Here is a 19,439-nt window from a genome sequence, read left to right as displayed (position 1 = left end):
CAATTTGGCTGCGTCGTAGGTCGAAAGGTGATTCCTTGAAGCCGCCGAGAGATCTGCTGATGATGGACGTTATAGGCTGCTGCAGCGCGTCGAATGCTCTTAAACTGGCCTGTACGATAGGCCTGAACTGCTAGAGTAAGCCTACCCTCTTGCTGAGTAAATATCACGTTCTGTTGTTGAGGCATTGTCTTTCGTACGTGAAGTTCGCGATGCCAAGAAAAAGTGGCACTCTCGGTGGGGTGGCACTCTCGGTGGTGGAATACGTTATAAGCTTTTTTATACTATAATTAGCTTAAGACTTTATAAAAGTTTTAGTAAGCATGCTAGCGCATTAAATAGCTAAGAAGTTTCTTAGCGCTGCGCTAATTATTAGCGCTTATCGCTAGAATCGTCTGATTAATGAGATAACTGCTTCATCCTTCAGCTTGCTGCTTATGTCATCCACCTCCGCGGCCAAATCCCGCGGCTGCCCAATGACGCTCCCCTTCCATTCCCGACACACGCATGCCCCATGACACAGCGCACGCTGCGCACTCCCCGCACAACTATCCCAAAAGATGCAGGGCTTCAATATGGGGCGGTATTATCCGCCCGATGCTTCTAACCCCCCGAGCTTCAACAATACCTCGCACCCTCTTGGCAAGCGCGCAAACAAGATCTCTCAGGGTATCCTCACCGTCCGCTTCGAGCTTCCGTTCGCCGTATGGTGCGACCACTGCAGTCCTCCTGCTATCATAGGTCAGGGTGTGCGTTTTAACGCCGAGAAAAAGAAGATTGGCAACTACTACAGCACGCCGATATGGAGCTTCCGCATGAAACACAGTGCATGTGGCGGGTGGTGGGAAATTCAAACAGATCCAAAGAACAGCGAGTACAAGGTTGTCGAGGGGGCACGGCGACGAGACTATGGGCCAGGCAATGCAGGACCAGAAGCTGAGGGCGACCTCAAGTTTTTGACTGAAGAGGAACGGCAAAAGCGGAGGGAGGATGCTTTTGCAAACCTCGAGGGAAAACTGGAAGACAAGGGGATTGAGAAGAAAAACAAGGAGAGAGTTGAAGAACTATACGATAAGAGCGAAGTTTGGCGGGACCCGTACGATGTCAACGCGCGGCTTAGAAAAGACTTTCGCGCAAAAAGGAAGGTGTGGAAGCAGGAAGAAAAACACAAAGAAGGCATGCAAGATAAATTCAGTCTTGGAATCGATATTGCAGATGAGACAGAGGCAGATCGCATGCGTGCTGGCTTGGTCGAATTTGGCGCAAGCGCCTCGGGGGATTACGAGCTTGGAGATGCGTCGTGGAAGCCACTTTTTGCGCAAGAAAACAACATCAAGACTACAGAGCCAGTTGGAAAAACAAAGAGGCTGAAGGCTGAGATAGCTGCAGAGAAGAGTCGACAGGGCTTACAGCAAACACTGGTCGGCAATACCCGAGCAGCGATTGATCCATTTCTCTCAAAAGACAGTGGTCCAGCATCGAGAGTCAATTTGGGTATCATAAAGAGGAAGAGAGACTCTACAGTTAAGGAGACAAGTACCACGACGCCGTCTGTCAAGACGGATGACACGGTTCCAGCCAAGAAGCCTGATTTGCTATCAGCACTGGTGGGCTATGATTCGGACTGAGTGGATGATGCCGGGGATAGGATGGAAATTAGCATTTGAAGATCTGGTGGATCAGACTATGCATTTTTGGGGCGTTTGGAAAACAGATATATGATACCCCTTCTTCTTCTACACCAATACGATGCATTTCATCCGTTTGTTTAGCTTGACGTAATATTGTGTGAGTCAATGTGTTTTGATATCGTCGATTGAGTCCATGTTTCCATGGCTTGATATCTGTGATACTCCTAGTACATCTCCTTCCACCATTCTGGTATTGCAAAACTTCAATGACTGTGACGACTATGCAGGAGAATACCAGGCTTCAAACAAGTAAGTATTTAGCATTTACGAATCAAAGGAATTGCTCGTCACAGAAGACGATTCAGTAAGCCGAGAAATGCATAATGGAGCTGTGCAGTATTGTAGGAAGATATCACATGTGACTGAAAGTAAGGAGGTTGAAGAATTTGATTGGAAAGAGAGATGTAGAAATGATGTTTCGTGATACTACTGTATGTACAACTTGTGTAGTGTGGAAATGTGAAATATATACTCATGGTCATGGTCGTACTCATACTCATGTTCATAGCCATAGCCATAGCCATAGCCATACGCATCCTCACACCAAAACACGCATACCCCCCAAAATTCCCATCCCTAAAACTACCCAAACGCCAAATCGCCAAACCGCCTACCCATCACCCTCCACCTTACTCCACCGCACCCTCCATCTTGGCGACAATCCGCTCAACCAACCCCCCAATACTACTACTCTGCAGAATCTCAAACACACTGACACTCACGTGTGTCTCGCGCTGAATCCAATTCTTCATTTCAACCGCCACAAGCGAGTCGGTGCCATACGCACTCATCCCGCGACTGGGATCAATCTCCGCGGGATCCATCATCAAGCTGCGCGCCAGCTTCTTCAGCAGCGCATGCGTGACAACCGATTTGCGGGCGGAAGAGCAGGATGCGGCTGCGAGTTGCGCGGGGAGCGAGAGAGTCGTCGAGGTAGTAGTAGTAGCAGTGCCGTCATTTGCACCGCCAGACTTGGTCTCGCGATGCAGATGCGCGCGCAGATAATCCAGGTGGCTTAGCACGGGGTCGCGAGCGAAAAACGGCAAGTCGTCTCTCACGGTGTGCGCCGCGTGGCGCGGATAATCCAGGCCGCTGACGATGTGGCCCATGGAGGGATTCCGGATCCCGAGTTCGAGTAGCGCGAGCATTTCTTTTTCGTTGACGCGCTTGAAGTCTTGTACGCGGACTTTCTTGCTGCTGCTGGTGGGGGTGTCGCTCTGCTCGACGACGTACCCGACTTCGCTGACGATGCCCAGGTCGATGGAGAGGCCGGGTAGCGAGTGCTGGGTGCGGTGCTGGGCGAGGGCGACTTGGTACGCGCAGGCTGCGGCGTAGTTTGCTTGGCCGGGGTTGCCGATGAAGGAGTGGAGTGAGGAGAGTAGGATGAAGAAGTCGAGGGGTTGCGAGAGCGTCATGTCGTGTAGGTTTTTGGAGCCGTGGACTTTGGAGCGGAGGGTTGACGTCCACTGTTCTTCGGTCATGTTTGCGAAGAGCGCGTCGTGCAGCGCCATGGCGCCTTGGATGACGCCCTTGATGGGCGGCAAGGTTTCGAGGGTTGTGGAGAGGTGGATTGAGAGCTCGAGCGCGTCGGAGACGTCGCATTGGATGATGGAGGTGCGGATGCCTGAGGCGTGGAGCGAGGCGATGAAGGATTGTGATGCTGGGGTTACGGCGCCAGAGCGGGAGATGAAGATGAGGTTTTTGGCGCCGTGGGCTATGAGCCAATGGGAGATACTGCGGCCTAGACCTCCAAGACCTCCTACGAGGAGATACGACGCGCAGGGGTCGAGTGAGGTTTCCGATGGCGGCTTTTGAGCGACCTGGAGAGTGTTAGTGGTTTGGTTATGTGAATTTGTTGTATTGGAGAAGTGACTTACAAGGACTTGATCACCAGCTTTTGGCACCATGACAACAGGGCCATGGTGTTGACCGTCCTGCAGCATCTTAACCGCTTGATCGAATTTGGACCACGGCATGGCTTCCACGCTCAAGTTGTGAAGTGATTCTGCCGCCATGATAGACTTGATGGCTTCCTGGAACATCCTGCTCGCAAGCTTCGGCCTCTGGTTGTACAGCAGTGTCATGTCGACAGAGGAAAACGACACATTACGCTCGAAAGGCGCCATTTCCAGGCGATCTCTTGATCGCACGTTTAGATCTACAAACCGGCCAAAAGGCGCAACGCAGCTGAATGTGGCTTGGAGCGCTTCTCCCGTCATAGTGTTCAGCACGACGTCGACGCCACGGCCTTTTGTTGCTCGTCGGATCCCTGCCACGAATTTGATATCGCGGCTGGAAAAGATGCGCGTGGTTTCGAGGCCATAGTGCTCAATCAAAAGAGCTCGCTCTTCTTCAGACCGAACAGTAGCAAAGATGTTCGCACCGACTCTCGACGAAATCTCAATGGCAGCTCGGCCCACAGCATCAGCAGCTTCGTGGATCAGAATGGCTTCACTGTCTTCTAGATGAGCAATATGGCTCAGAGCATATTGAGCCGTGGCATGAGACAACGGCAAGGTAGCAGCAGTCTCGAAACTTGCCCCATCGGGCATCTTAGACACGAAAGCTGCTGGAATACGGGTTCTCGTGGCAAAAGTCCCAGGATACCAGCCCACGACTCGGTCTCCCACTGCAACGTTCTTGACGTTTACACCAACCTGGGTGACAATGCCCGCACACTCATGTCCGAGCTTGGAGTCTGAGCCTTCACCCTTGATCGTGGCAACGTCGCGAGGCCCGAGACTTGTAACCTGGATTTTAATCTCGACTTGACCGCTCTGCAAAGGAAGCGCCAGTTCGAGATTTTCTTCGAAAACCAGAGGGCCATCCGCGCTGGCATCGATGGTACAAGACTTGAGCGGACGATTTTCTAGCAACACATCCTCTGGTTTCGGGGGCAGTACTTCTGGATGAGTACGCGCGGTCAGGAACTCGTTTGCCTTGTCATCCTCGATAGCGCGCTTGATGCGAAGCACGCCATGTTGCTCGATGAACTCGCTATCCAACGTGCCAGCGCTCCGGTCGGGCCCAAGCTGCTTGTTGTAGAGCCTGAGTAGAAGCTCGGCGACTTGACGGGCAGGCAGCTGCTCTCTGGCATCCAGATCGACGGTGATGCAGGGGAACCCGTCGTGCTCTGCACGAATGGTGCGAGCCAAGGCTGAGAATATGGCTAGTTCGGGGCGCTCGATAGTCGAAGACGCGCCGCCACGGGTCACCCATATCAGGGCTTCTGCGCTGTCTGTGATCTGGTGGAGGACATCCCATTCCCTGGGCGTGGGGTTTGCCATGAGAGCGTCGTCGAGCTCGACAAAACTGATGCATATTGAGTGGACAAGAACTCGCGGATTGAGTTTGTTCAGTGTCGTGAGCTGTGTTTGGTGGCCAGCCCGTTCCAGTCTTGTCTTCAGAGCAAGTGGGATGTCCAGCCTGCTCATTCTAATCCCAGAGTCAGGGCATACAATGAAGAAGCGGGGGTTTTCTGGCGGAGTCGCCAAGCCGTGAGAGATGACGGGCTTGGTTTCAACCGCAGTGGCAATCATGAGCCTGGTGCCCTCTTCCAGCGGGTCAAGAGCATCGGGGCTGCTTGCCTGAAGACCGCTGAAGCCCGTGGCTTGGAGAACGTCTTCCCACTGGCTTTCCGTCAGCAGAGGACCGCCGACTCGCCAGGGCTCAACGGCATTCCACCACCCGGGCAGCGTGCCGAAGATGACGGAGCCAGCGATCAAACGGTTGGTCATCTCCAGAAGGATAAGCTTCCCGCCTGGCCTGAGCAGCTTCCGCACATGTGTCATTGTGCGGTGCATATCAGTAGTCGCATGGAGCACGTTTGCTGCAACAATCACGTCGTACGAGCCGGGCACAAAGTTCTGCGTCTCAGGGTCATCTTCCACATCGAGTTTTCTGAAGTTGATGAATTGAGAAAACTCGTCAAACTTCTCTGCTGCGCGGTCGAAAAAATACGAGGAAATGTCAGTGTAGGTGTATGACTTCAGACGAGGGTACGTGTGTAGCCCTTCATAGCCTCTCAGGCCGTTGAGCGTAGGGACTGTTGCGCCACCAGTGCCTGCGCCGATCTCGAGGTAGTCAAGGTTGGGATACTTGTGGGAGAGCATCGACGTGAAGCGAGAGATCTGGGCGTATACGTTGGGCATGCCGACTGCGGTGCCGTAGTAATTCTCTAGGAGATTCTCGTGCGTCATCAGCGTCAGGGGCTCGACTTCTTGCCGGAAAATAGACGGCAGTGCCTGACCTATCCGGACGAGCAACCTGCCTTCGTATGCTGTTTGGTCTTCATTGTAGTGCTTGATCATAGCCTCGAGCTTCGATGTGACTTCTGGGCTATGCAGTTTCTGCCACTCTTCCGTCTGTGCAGGATGTGTCTTGTCTAGAACGGTGCCTCGAATGTCACACAAGGCCTGGTAGAGTTTTTTGTGATGAGGCAGCATCGCAGACATCTCGCTCTCGTCGACTTCACGAATTGCTTTGTCGACGAGATAGTAGGAGAGAAGCTCCAGGTCCTTTACAGACCGTGAGCGATTGTCCACTCGTGGCACTGCCTGTAGTTCACGGTTCAGATCCGAGGGCTCGACCAACTCCACGTCCGGCTCCCAAACCGCCTGGTAGCAATGCTTTGGCGGAGCTTCTACGTCACTGGAGTCACTGCTAGAGTTGATCGTGACAAACTTGAAGCCATCCATGAGGACAACTGGTCTTGAAGTGTTCGGATCCAAAGCGACAATATCACCAAGGGCATCCCGTGCACTAAGCCGTCGTGCAGTGGCCAGGATGTTGAGGCGATCACCAATCTGTGCTGCAATGTCTGCAGATACAGTCATCTCTTCGATGAAAGTCGGCACCATGGCACTTCTGAGCTGGCTCATCTCAGCCCCACCCAGCGCGGCCAATCCTAGCTGCAAGAAGGTGTCGAGAGTAGCTGGGTGCAGCAACCGATCATGCTCAAACGCCTTTGGAATGGTGGCTTTTGTGTCAGTCACCTGGACCACTCCCGCAGCCTGTCCGCGAACTGCCGAATTCACGCTAATGTCTTGCAGACCTTGGAACGTAGGTCCGTATGTGAGGCCTAAGGCATCAACGCTTCGATAAAACGTCTTGGCCTCAAGACCCCGCACACCACCTGAGTGTGCTGCAGTCCAATCCGCAAGGCACTCCTGCGCAAGCTCGTCGTCCGTAGTAGCCTGCGCCGATACGGAAACAAGACCGCGGCAATTCTCTGCCCAGCCGCCGTCTGCGGTGTATGAGAATATGCAGAACTCGCTCCACACACCTGCAGGAGAGCTGCCGTCCTGCGGTGGGCAGCGCATCGAAAGAACAATCTCAACGCCCTCATCAGCCTCGGGTACGACGAGCGCACGTGATATGCTGATTTCACGGAGTCGATACTCCATCACGCTGTCTGCACGCGGGGGCAGAAACGTAGATGGAGAGATGACTGCCATTTGCCTGCAAGCCTCAATCGCCATGCAGAGATAGCCACAGGCCGGGAACAGCACCACGCCCTGGACAACATGATCTTTGAGCCAAGGCTGCTCACGAAGCCGCAAAAAGTTGCGGAACCTGGGCTCCATGGGATTCCAGTCGCTGACAGGTGCTCCGAGTAGATCGGTCCGGGCAAAACGACGGAACCGATAATCACGGCTCAGCCGAGATTCGTACCAGTAGCGACGTGTATGGTTCCAGGGATACTGAGGCAGATCCGTCAGTACTGAAAGCGCCTGCTTGGGCGCATTGGGAAAGTTAGCCGCTCTCAAGTCGGCGACATGGCCGCAGGATACGAGCTGGCCGGCCGCCTCGAGAGCAGTAAGATCCGCAGGTTTGTTCCGCATAAGAGTAGACAAATACCTGATTTGGGACGTCTCCCCGAAAGCGGCTTGTAGGATTTCCTTTACGGGGGCCTTGAAGAGGCCGTGGGGCCCTACTTCGAGTAGAATGTCTACAGCATGCGCATCGCTCGTGCAAAGCTTCGTCAGTGCTCCTGAGAAGCGGACGCTCTGGACGAGATTCGACACCCAGTATTCTGCGCCCAAGGACTTGTTTTCCACAATCTCCTCGGTCACGGAGGAAGCCATTGTTACACGGCTATCTGAGCTGAGCACAGTGACATTTGCCTCTTTGAGACGAGCAAGATACTCGTGTGCAATTGCCTGCATGTGATGAGAATGGTATGCCGTGTCTACTTGGAGCACTCTTGCAAAGACACCCTTTGCTTCCAGGGCCTTGTGCAGATTCTCAATAGCTGCGGCATCACCGGAAATCGTAACGCTGCGTGGGCTGTTGACGCAAGCGACGACGACTTTCTCAGTGCCATTACTGGCTTTCTCAATTTCGAGAATGACTTCTTCTTCGGATAGACCGGCGGCCATCATGCGTCCCTCGTATCCCATGCCCTTCACTTTGGAAGAGAGAGCGCCGCGGAAATAGGCAACGCTCATAGCTGATTGGAGACCCAGTGCACCAGTGGCGTACGCGGCAGCGATTTCACCACTGGAGTGGCCAACCACACATTGAGGTAGGATATTCCATGATGCGAGGAGATCGACAAGTGCAACCTGGAGGGCAGTGCAAAGGGGCTGACTGAAAGCTGCCTCGTTCACTCTTGAAGTAGCTTGAGGTTTGAGCAGCTCTTCCATGAGTGACCATTCTGAGCCCAATTTTGCAACGGCAGTGTCGCACTTTTGCAAGGTTCGCCGGAAAACTGGATATTGGAGCAGCTCCCTCCCCATACCCCACCACTGAGCCCCCTGTCCAGTGAAGATGAAGCCTATTCTTGGTGGTGTTGTTGAGGCAGCAGATGTGGCGCGTATGCTTTGCAGCTTTGTTTGGAGATCATGCTTGTTGCTTGCAACAACGGCAGAAGTGTAGGCGAAGCGCGAGCGACGCTCACTCAAAGTGTAAGCAAGATTATCCAGCAGTTCTTCTTCGTTGAAGACAGCCTGCTCTTGAAGATAGGATGCCAGGTCTTGACCCATTCGAATCAAGCTCTTCTCGTCGTTGGCCGACTGCAGAAACACCCTTGGCCTTGAGGCAGTGACAAAAGAATGATTGAGGCCAGGGCTGACGGGACTGACAAAGCCAGAGTCGGCCCTTGTGCGGCCGATGGAACGGTCGAGATGCTGTAGGACATGATAGGCATCGTCAAGGATGACATGTGCGTTTGTTCCTCCGTACCCAAAGGAGTTGATGCTGGCACGTCGCAATCCGTGAGACGGCCAATCCTTGGGCTCTGTGGGCACCTCGATCCGCCATTTTTCAAAGTCTATGTCTGGATTGCCGCGCTCAAACCAAAGATTTGGCGCAATCATACCCTTCTCGACGCTGAGGGTTGCCTTTATGATTCCAGCAATGCCACTAGCGCCCTCCAGATGGCCAATATTTGTTTTTATAGAGCCAACAAGCAAGGATGCCGCCTCATTAATGCCTTCGGCATGGTGGCGTGTGCGGCTTGCGGCAAAAACTTCGCCAATTGCGCCAGTCTCGATCGGGTCCCCAGCAGCCGTTCCCGTCCCATGGGCTTCAAAGTACCCTGTGTCGTCTACGTCAAGACCTGCCGAAAGATATGCCGATCGTATCAGATCGATTTGGGCGTCTTTCGAAGGCATGGTGATGCCAGGTGTTCGGCCGTCGGAACTGGCTGCTGTGCCGCGAATGACAGCTCGAATGGGATCGTTGTCGCGCAGTGCTAGATCCAGTGGCTTCAGTATAATTGCGCCAACGCCTTCTCCGCGAGCATAGCCATTAGCTCGAGCGTCGAAGGCGTGCGAGATAGAGTCTGGACTCAGAAAATGCATGTCACACATCTCAATCTGGATGTCTGGACTTAGGATAAGGTTGCTGCCCCCGGCAACTGCCATGGTGCTTTCACCTGTTTGCAAGCTTTGACAGGCCAGGTGGACGGCAACAAGTCCACTACTGCAGGCTGTGTCTAAGCTTACACTGGGCCCCTTGAGGTTGAAGAAGTAGCTCAGACGGTTAGAGAGCATAGTCTGGGATGCTCCTGTTGACTGGTATTTTGGAGCCAGCTCCATGTCTCTTCGCTGCATCTCCTCGTAGTCTTTTGTGAAGCATCCGACATAACATGATGTCTTGGATCCTGATACTTTAGACAGGGGCAGGCCCGAGTTCTCGAATGCCTCGTACGTCACCTCGAGCAGTAACCGTTGCATTGGGTCCATGGCCATGGCTTCAGCCGGCGCTATGGAGAAGAAAGGTGCATCGAAGAGTCCGACATCTTCTGTAAGAAAGTGTCCGCCACGGTTGTTACACTGTTTATCAGGTTAGAGTAGTCTATTTGGTCGAGAAGTCTCATCAACTTACTGTACCGTAACGGTCTGCATCGGGGTTCCAGAACGCATCAACATTGTAGCGATCTTGAGGAACTTCTGTACGTGCTGTCCTCTTCTCTACCAGCATATCCCATAGCTTCTGTCCATTTGTGACATCGCCTGGGAATCGGCAGCCGAAGCCTAGAATGGCGATCGGCATTGGCTTGGAGTCTCGGCACGCCATTTCCGCAAGGAAACGTGTTTGGCTAAATGGTATTGTTACAGGGGGGTTAGGTTCAGGCTCAACTTAAGGTATTAAAACAAGTTGCATCAGCATGTCGATACAACAGAAGCTCTTGAACAGTGGAATAAAAGTGCTGGACAGTGTTAGATGGCAGCCTGAGACAATGTCCAAGTTAAAGGTCAAAGGCTCAGTTGCCACAAACTAGGCGCATCTTGGATGGAGCTGCTGCTCCTCCTGTGTGTGGGTGTGTGGGCGTGTGGGCGTGTGGGTGTGCATGTGTGCATGTGTGCATGTGTGTGTGTGTGTGTGTGTGGATAACTTATCAAGCGGCACGGAATTGCTGCAGTATTCTCCACATACCACGCGTTGCATGAAATCCTTAGCGAGAAAAAGAGCCGCCAAATCCTGGTCACGTCGGCGTAACGAAGGGGGTTGATTCCGTAAAACAGGATTCAGGATTTAGCCATCTTTTGGAGATGGGGAGACGGCCCGCCTAGACTCACATGGTTAGAGATGAATAGGTGTAGCCACATGGAGTGGCAGTTGCACGTCCAGTAACAGTTCTCTGCGACTGGGTTTGCATTGATCAGCCTGAAAAGACACAGAAGCGCTGTAATGTTGCATTGATTAGGAAGCCCATATCCTTCAGGTACATGCATGCGCGAACGGTGAACCGGGGCGGTAGGTCCCTTGCGCAAAGCAGCATCCAAGGGCAGTACTGTCCTTTATGGTGTTACGTGTTTGTAGGCTGTTGGTTGCTTTTGATGCCATGTTCGGTGGGGCTTCGGCTTGCCAAAACCCTGTTATGGCATAGCCTAGTCGATGCCAGACGTTGGTCGATGTTGTCCATGATCCCGTGCGATGACGGCTGTGCCACAGGCATCCCTTTCTGGAAAACGACGAGCGGTGAGCCGGACGTAGGGAGGCGGCGCCTAAAGCTTTGCTTGTGGACGATTACAAAACCCCAGGCGTCTAAGCTGCAGCTACAATGCAAGGAGCAGGGAGGTGGCACGATGATGGGATTGAGTGGAAAAGAAGCGAGATGGGTGTGAAGCTAGAGCAGTGGCGTGGGTGGAACCCGGGATTTTGTAAAAACAGCACATGGGTACTATTTCCGGGATTGGTTCGATCTTGCTACCTGCATTGGCCAGAGCCTCGTCTGAGTGGTTGATGGGCGTCGTGTAAGATCGACTAACAAGGGCATTGTGAAGAAGGGGAACGAGATCATGGTGAGGGGCAACTGGCCGACGACACCCTTTGTCGTCCGCGTTATGACCAACACGTCCAGCCGGCCACCACCACCACCACCACCACCACCATCATTACCCCCCACAAGCGCATTCCTTCTTCCCATCCCTGACCAAAATCTTATGCACAAGCAATCTCGCCACGGTGAGGGGAAGCAAAGTTGCAGATGGGAATGGGATGCAGCTACATAATCGTGCAGTAGGGTGCTTGTACCGCAATACTGCCGGCACCAGGCTCACTTTGCACTTGCAGTCATGTGGCGTGACGGGCTAAACTGACAAAAGCGAGCTCCCTTACATACGAGCCCCACTACGTTTACTGCTTGTGGAGAGGGCGTCTACGTGCTGCTGTGCCGCAAACGGTTCAAGACCTAGGTCGGCAGCGTCAGCTGGCAGCGCTGACTCGCGAGAGTCTTCGACGTCAAGATACGCCTCGATAAGACTCATGTTGCCTTTGCCATGAATGCTCTTGATCTGCGCTCAATGTCAGTACCGTGCGGGAAGCTTGGGCTGCTGCACTGCCCACCTTGAATCGTGTGTCGGCGTTGGAGAGGAGGCGGCCGAACTCTTCCTCGGTCCGCTGCTTCGCACCAAGAACCAACATCATCATAATATCCACTTGCCGCATGCGGTTTTCCTGGTAAAGAGAGGCTTCGCCAAGTGCCGGAAGTACCACATCGTTGATCAGCAATGGAGTCCCCGCTGGGCTTTTCTCCAGTGCAGGAACGAGTGCCCGGAAGATGCGGATGCAGTCTTCGTCACTCCAATTATGTGTGATATACCGCAGTAGATATGCCGCAGCCCCCGTTACTGGCTGAGGACTAAAGAAATCATGCGGCATAAAAGTGACGCGTCCATTGAGATCTGAAAAGTCGTTTTGCGAGGCCGAAGAAAGCATGCTTAGCGAATCTTGAACAATGAGTTCAAGGTTCGGAAAAGTCTGCCGTGAGGTTTAGTAAAGTGAAATAGACTCCCGGATACCCGATGTACATACCCGAGCAAGATTGACGCTCATGTGTCCACTGCCGCCACCGACATCGATAACTTTGCGGCCGCTGATTTGGCCCCAAGGAAAACTATCCCTGAGGATTCCGAAATGCCTCTCCACTAAATTAATCAGTATTGCAGATACATGGCAGTGAGAGTCGTTGCTACCTACGTCTGGACACGCCAGCCATTGCACTGGCGAATCGTGCAGCTCGTTTGGGATCGTGTTTGTAGTATTCGAAAAGACTCTTGCCGTGCCTTGTGACGAATGCATTTGTTTGACCATTGACTACTGTGGGTGACTGCTTGATGCTCTCCGACGTCTCCGAAGCAGCCTTGAAGAACTCATCAAGCCTGAATAGATCAGTAAACAAGCTGCTCGTCGATGCACCTCAAGCACGTACTGGTAATGCATCACGTCCCTCCATTGTGTGTCGTGGAGATACAGGATGCTTCTGGATGTGTGCCTGAAGACATCTTTCTCGGTCTCCTCAAACACTCGGTCTGAACAGAGCATGCGTAAAAAGCGGGCAGCACGGTCTTGGTCTATGCCGGTTCTTTGTGCAATTTCCTCGATGGTTGCTGATTGATTCTCGGGGATAGCTTCGAAGAAGTTGAATTCACAGGCTACTTGCCAGGCAGTCAAGTCATACAGGTAACACACAAACGTGCGTGCGTCATTTTTGGGACCATTGATAAGACGCAGCAAGTCGCGAGCCTTGTCGTTGAGACGAACACGTAGGTCAATGTGCTCGGGAGATTCAGGGAGGGCGCTCGAGTCGGTTGCGAAGGACGGCTCTGGTATGTTCTTTTCACTCAAGTCATTGACAATCTGCGTAGTCAAAGACTGGACTTGTTTAGCGAGCTGTAGGAGGGTGGACTGCTCTTCTGCCAGCATCTTGGTGGAGTCTAATGCGCTTGTAGATGTGCACTGGGGAAAAAATTGACAACACTCAGGTGACAGCTGTAGGGTCTCTCTGATGGTAGGTTTTGCGACAATGGTCAATGATGCCAAGGACGTGCAAGACATGGCTTGGGAAACTAGCAGCATGGCGTATTCGGCGATTTCAGCCAGGCTGTACGATAGGATCCCACGTCGAGGCGCGTTACGCGTTCTCTGGCTATGGCGGGCTAGACAATCGAGCCACTAGAGGGCGGTTGACATGTGCACGAGGCTAGCGCCTCATACGCGGGTATGGCACATGGGGGTTGGTGGTGCATGTTGTGCATGTGGTGTACTAATGCACAACATATCCCAATGTGACGGAAGGCCTTGCAGCTTCCGCGGACCGGCAGACGGGTTTTGTCTGTAAAGGTATTTTTCCATTGGCCATAGGCACAGGTTGAGTGAGCAGAATTTGCGCATAAAAGAGTAGAGCCGTCACTTTTGCCGTGAGACGCCCGCGCCGGGCCGTGGAAAAGACTGTGCTTGACAGCGGCGCGTACCCGATGGGATCCACCCTTGCGCAAGGGCAAGTGACAGTGGCAGTGGAATGAGCTGCTTGACTCGGCATAGCATGATAGCCGCTCGGGCAGGGCGGGTGGGATGAATAAACGCGCAGCACACCGTTTAAAGGACTTGCATGCATGCGTTGGCACATGCTTGGCGTGGGTCGACTACACGAGAGCCGCTGAAAACGCCGGTGGGTGGTGATTGGACGACGCAGGGCTGATTAAAAAAAAAGAGACAAATTCGTGCATGGCGGGTGCGTGTATGCATGAGTCGCTGTCACGGCAGCGTGTTGGTCGAGTTTGTGGTTCCGTTACCGGCGCAGCAGCAGAATGCGATGCAGGACGGAATCAGCTTAGTCAGTTCCGCTAATGACTAAGCGTGGCATGGGGTGTGTAGCCTGCAGCACGCCCCCGCAGATTCGAGCATCTACATGTATGGGCACAAGACCAGGTAGCATCAGCACATGTGAACATTGCATGCGCATGTACTGTGACAGCGAGATTGACGCCGACATGCTGGCGGCCAACTGGTTTTTGTTTTCCCTGTCTCTGCCCAAGCAGTCTAGGCCAGCCCGACGACATGTACGCCTACGTACATCTATGTACACTACATGTATGTATGCCGCGGAACGCCTCGTTGCCACTGATCGCCGAGGAAAGCCCATGGCTGGAGGCTAGCAGCTGGGACTGCACCTATATAGGAGTAGGTGTATACAGCTAGCAGCCATGGCTGCATATGCAGCCGCCGCAGACAAAAGAAAGCATGCTCGGGGGATGAGTGCAGAGTTACAGCATGGCTGGCCAGACTGCTTCTGTTTCTGCAGGGCGGCAGGATAGGGACAAGCGTGCAAAGGGTCTCGACGATGACGTCGCTAAGTGGGCCTCAGCCGCGCCTGCACGATACGCAAATCCGGGGACCTTCTCCACCCGCCTCTACTCGAATGTCCCCCTGAGCGACATGAACTCACACACACACCCACGCATGCACCCACGCATATCCATTTTCGAGCGCCCGCCCCCCGTGCTCTTCCTCCTCGGGCGCCTTTTCCTTTGTTGAGCGCGCACCACGCTTTTCTTTTGCGCCAGAACATCCCCCCAGCCTGCCGCCCTCGCCCTACACGCTGCTTCCGGCGCGTCCGCGGCCGCACTCATCCCGACGCCCCCAGTAACCCCCTGAAATCCGATCCGCCATGCCAGTCAACACAATATCTGTCGCAGCCGCCGTCACGCCTACCGTCATCCACACCTATCTCTCGCATTACCTAAACCGTCGCCCCCTTGCTCAGAAGCCCACGGCCCACATATCCTACCACGAGGGTCTCGAGCTCATCCGCCGCTTCCTCCACTATTCCTCGCTCCACACCGTCGATGAGCTGCAGGCATTCACCTCGCAATGGGTTCCCGTGCCGCGCTGGGTGCATGCCCAGGAAGTCGACATTTCTGCCAAACTGCTGCAGCGCTCGGCGGAGCACATCACCGCCCAATTAGGCCCCCAGGGCATCAAGGCTGTCGGCGGAACCTCGTGGTGGCAGTGGCGGCGCGACGATGGCACGCTCAAGGCAGAATGGATCGAGATGCGCAAGGACTTTGACGCACGAAAGCAGCTGGCCATTGCCAAGGGCGACCGCATCATGCTCTATGTGCATGGCGGCGCCTACTACTTTGGCAGTGTCGACGAGCACCGCTATCAGATGCAGAGACATGCCCGTAAGCTCAAGGCCAGGGTCCTGGCCCCCAGATATAGACTAGCCCCGCAGTTTCCATTTCCGTGCGGTTTGCATGATTGTGAGTAGCCGAATCGCCAGCTGCTGTTGTATCCCGTACTGACAGTCGCAGGCCTGGCCGCATATCTTTACCTCCTCGAACAGAAGCATGACCCGACCACCATCATTCTCGCCGGCGATTCGGCAGGAGGTGGCATGGTCTTGAGCATGCTAGTAACGCTGCGGGACCAGGGCATACCGCTGCCCGCGGGAGCCATCCTGATCAGCCCGTGGGTGGATCTTACGCATAGCTTTCCAAGCTTGGCCGGCGATGGGGAAATGGACTACATTCCATCACATGGCTTCGTGCACAAACCCAGCATGAGCTGGCGTAAGTTGTCTTTTTCACCATCGTGAATCCGGCCACTGACTCGTTCCAGCGCCCCCAAATGCAGACGATATGCTCGAAATCGAATCCTCAGCCAAGGCTGCCTCAAAGAAGAATGACGAACCAAGCAAAGAGGAAAGCCAAGAGAAAAAGGCAGCGGCAGAAGCAGAGCGAGTGCGCGGGTTTTCTGTTGACCCCAAGGATGGCCCTATTGAAAATGGCGGCTCAGCCTCTTCCGGTACAGGGCAAGACGCAGACGTCTGGATCGCGCCAAATGGTAAATACAGTATTGGGCCAAAAAGCCAGCTCTCAGTGCAATTGGAAAACGTGCGTGTCGAGATCAAGGACCAGATCCAGATGTACGCCCCCAATCACATTCTGACGCATCCTCTGGTATCTCCAGTATTGCAGCCAACCCTTGGGGGTCTACCCCCTCTGCTAATCCAAACGGGCGGTGGTGAGCTGCTTAGAGACGAGCAAATTTACATTGCTCACAAAGCTGCCCAGCCACTTGCCTACATACCACCGCCGTCTAATAACCAGACGGCCCAAGAGATTGAAGATCAGGTTGCCAACTACAGGCCTACTTACGTACAGCTCCAGGTCTGGGATGACCTGTGCCATGTGTGTCCTACACTCAGCTTCACGCGCCCAGCAAAGCACATGTACCGCAGCATTGCCCAATTCGGCGCCTGGGCACTGGCGCGCGCTCAAAAGAAAGCCATTGACATACTCGATGACGATGACATCTCCTACCTCAGTAGTGACTCGAGCCTTTCAACTGACTCTGGAAGAGCGAACCCCGCATCCTCCAGCGATCCCAACCCATCGACATCAGCTACCTTGCCTCTGGATGCCTCAACATCTGAGAAAGAGCCCAAGCCAAACACCCGCGTTGGAAAAGCTGGGGACCCGATTCCGCGTTTCGAGGACCATATGATTCGTCAACGTATTGATCGGCATGGGCGGATCTATCCACTCGCTGCTAAAGAGGACCTCCCTGCTCTCAACATTCCTAGCGAGGACGTCGGAGTGCCAAAATCGGGTCCTGTAAACAAGTGGATGGCGGCGCAGGCAGAATGGAACAAGAAATTTGCAAAGCAGAAGATCAAAATCCAAAAACAGAGAATCAAGGACATGCAGAGAGGGTTTGAGGGCTTTGATGGCGAAACACCGCCTCCCACAGCCCTGGCCGGAAGGCGAGCAAAGGGCATGAAGGGTGAAAAGGCAAAGAAGAAGAGTTGGGGTATGGCAATGTGGTCAGGCTGGGGTAGTTCCCACGACCAGGCTACCGTAAGTCGACCACGGCAACACATACTGACCGACTCATGGCTTTGGCTAACATTGACAGATTGTGCGAGAAGGGAAAGCAGATCAGGCCCCCACGGGCGTGCAGAATCCCGACCACGCAGAAACAGACGACACAGCAGAAAGCAAGCCGAACCGAAGTCGTGCCACAAGTCTTCCCCGGACTCGCGCCACGAGCCTTCCCAAGCCCCACACGAAACGCGCAAGATCGTATTCTCGTCACTCAGCTGTCACTGACCAGGGTCAGATCGAGGCGGACGGGGATGGCTTGTCTCAGATTGGGCTCCCAAAACCTGGTCTTGCTGACGCAACGACGCTGGCGCCCGAGCGTTCTGCTTCACAGTTACCATCGCCGGTGGGCGAGCACCATACTTCTGGATCACCGCCGAATGTGATTGCTTCGGATAATCCCGCCCTGCCCAGTACAATCATTCCCAGTACTGATACCTCGACAACGCGACCTACAGCAGGTGGAATAGCGTATCCGTTCCGTCTCAAGATCGATGGGGCGGACGGAAGAGATGTCAATGCCAGCACAGTGACGCTGGCTAGTGTAACCATCACCACCCCACCTGCTGTTGACGGAGACGGACAAGAGATGCAATTTGGTAACACTGAATCTACTTCTGATGGACTCAACGCCCAAGTGCTTCAAGGGGAGGCATCAGCCCATCACCGAAATTCCCTCATGGTGCCAGGGGCAGGGCTATTCAGCAATGGAGAAAGCGAGAATGATACAAGCGACGAGAACAAAGCAGAGAGACCGTCTGTTGAGAGATTTGAGACTGCAAAAGAAGATTTGAGTACTCTTGCTGCAAACGGCACCAAGCCGTAATGGCAGGCAAGGCGTTGAAGGATGTTTGGTTGGGAGTCTGGATAGAACAAGAGCCGCGAGATATAGATACCCATTCGCCGGAGGCCTCATAATCGTAATACCATTGTTTGATCTTTTTGCTCTCTTCCCTACCTATAGCTTCTGTTCTGCCATGGTCTTTTCCGCTTCTTCTTTGTACTCTGGACGCCACCTGGTCAGCGGAGGCCGCTCGTTGACGATGTCGCCCACGCTCCACAGCATGCGCTTCTTGTCCGTCTCCTCGGTCACCTGGCCATCCGGGCAGATGATGTAGAACTTGCCCGCCTGCATCTTGGCATACATGTAGTCTGCCACCTGCGCCGGCCACCACGCGCCCTCTGGCTTCTCCGTCTCGGACCCAGACACATTGCCCGCCTACCTTCTGTGCATTAGCAAACACGCCACGGCTCATGTATCCATGTGCGTGGCGGGGAAGACTGCACAACTTACCAGTCTAGTAAACGTCCACCCAGGCACAAGCAAATGCACGCCCACATTCGTGTCCTTGAGATCGTAGCTCAGATGCTCGGCCAGCGTCTTGACCGCCGCCTTGCTGGCATTGTACGCGGGGTTTCCGGGGGGATTCGTAATGCCCTGCTTACTTCCGGTGATGACAATGGCCCTGGAATTATTCTCCTTGGCCTTGTCTGGGGCTTGTGTCTCGCTCTTCATCAGCGGCACATATGCATTCAGCCCGTGTACGACGCCGCCGAGATTGGCGCGCAGGATACCGTCGAAATAGTCGTCGTCGCCCCACGTCCCTTTGCCGCCCACGCCCGCATTCAGCATCAGGAAATGCACGTCGGGCACCTGTGCTTTCACGCGCTGCCAGTCGCCCCGCGACGACACGTCGGCTTGGATGCATGTCACGCTGCCTTGGAGCGACGTTTGCGCCTTCTCCAGCGCCGCCGTGCTGATGTCGGTGATGGTGACGCGCATCGAGTGCTTGAGGCAGAGCTGCGCCACGGCGTACCCGATGCCTGAGGCGCCGCCTGTGATGAGGACGTGGGCTGCGGGGCGGAACACAGTCATGTTGGTGGATCTGGCTCTTGTTTTTCTTTTCCTCCAGTAGCTCGTGCTTGGGCTAGATGTTCGGGTTAGATGGGAAACGGGGGAATACGATGGGCTGTTTGATACGTGTACGGAGGTGCCTCACAAAAGTTTTGTCCTGCCAAGAATAATTTAGCCGAAATCTGGCCGCTCTCCTACACAACGCCTATCTCTCCCCTCTATATACTCATTACCACCTTGTAGCTCAATTATCTTTGGAATATGTATAAGAATACGCTC

The 19,439-nt window shown here is 54.0% G+C and overlaps 5 protein-coding genes across 5 annotated transcripts; 2 read left to right on the top strand and 3 right to left on the bottom strand.

The window, feature by feature from the left end:
- Nucleotides 1-557: 557 nt before the first annotated feature.
- Nucleotides 558-1,625, top strand: SETTUDRAFT_29214 (uncharacterized protein; the record flags this gene model as incomplete). Its single annotated transcript, XM_008028628.1, has 1 exon — nucleotides 558-1,625. One exon carries the CDS (start codon nucleotides 558-560, stop codon nucleotides 1,623-1,625), a length of 1,068 nt encoding a protein of 355 aa, XP_008026819.1.
- Nucleotides 1,626-2,308: 683 nt separating this feature from the next.
- On the bottom strand, nucleotides 2,309-10,211 carry SETTUDRAFT_185084 (uncharacterized protein; the record flags this gene model as incomplete). The annotated part of the gene is made up of 3 exons (XM_008028638.1): nucleotides 2,309-3,508; nucleotides 3,566-9,967; nucleotides 10,020-10,211. The coding sequence occupies 3 exons, from the start codon at nucleotides 10,209-10,211 to the stop codon at nucleotides 2,318-2,320; spliced, it is 7,785 nt and encodes a 2,594-aa protein (XP_008026829.1). The 3' UTR covers nucleotides 2,309-2,317.
- A 1,541-nt stretch (nucleotides 10,212-11,752) lies between these two features.
- SETTUDRAFT_111787 (uncharacterized protein) lies at nucleotides 11,753-13,343 on the bottom strand (the record flags this gene model as incomplete). The annotated part of the gene is made up of 5 exons (XM_008028637.1): nucleotides 11,753-11,932; nucleotides 11,985-12,398; nucleotides 12,453-12,565; nucleotides 12,618-12,799; nucleotides 12,850-13,343. The coding sequence occupies 5 exons, from the start codon at nucleotides 13,341-13,343 to the stop codon at nucleotides 11,753-11,755; spliced, it is 1,383 nt and encodes a 460-aa protein (XP_008026828.1).
- A 1,744-nt stretch (nucleotides 13,344-15,087) lies between these two features.
- Nucleotides 15,088-18,131, top strand: SETTUDRAFT_111788 (uncharacterized protein; the record flags this gene model as incomplete). The annotated part of the gene is made up of 4 exons (XM_008028636.1): nucleotides 15,088-15,682; nucleotides 15,734-15,991; nucleotides 16,041-17,281; nucleotides 17,340-18,131. The coding sequence occupies 4 exons, from the start codon at nucleotides 15,088-15,090 to the stop codon at nucleotides 18,129-18,131; spliced, it is 2,886 nt and encodes a 961-aa protein (XP_008026827.1).
- A 132-nt stretch (nucleotides 18,132-18,263) lies between these two features.
- On the bottom strand, nucleotides 18,264-19,181 carry SETTUDRAFT_111744 (uncharacterized protein; the record flags this gene model as incomplete). The annotated part of the gene is made up of 2 exons (XM_008028635.1): nucleotides 18,264-18,524; nucleotides 18,600-19,181. 2 exons carry the CDS (start codon nucleotides 19,179-19,181, stop codon nucleotides 18,264-18,266), a joined length of 843 nt encoding a protein of 280 aa, XP_008026826.1.
- Nucleotides 19,182-19,439: the final 258 nt, after the last annotated feature.

The sequence above is a fragment of the Exserohilum turcica genome (genome assembly GCF_000359705.1).
Source record: "Exserohilum turcica Et28A unplaced genomic scaffold SETTUscaffold_29, whole genome shotgun sequence".
In the NCBI taxonomy this organism is placed as follows: Eukaryota; Fungi; Ascomycota; class Dothideomycetes; order Pleosporales; family Pleosporaceae; genus Exserohilum; species Exserohilum turcicum.
The sequence above is the reverse complement of the archived record's forward strand: the minus strand, read 5'-3'. Positions and strand labels throughout refer to the sequence as shown.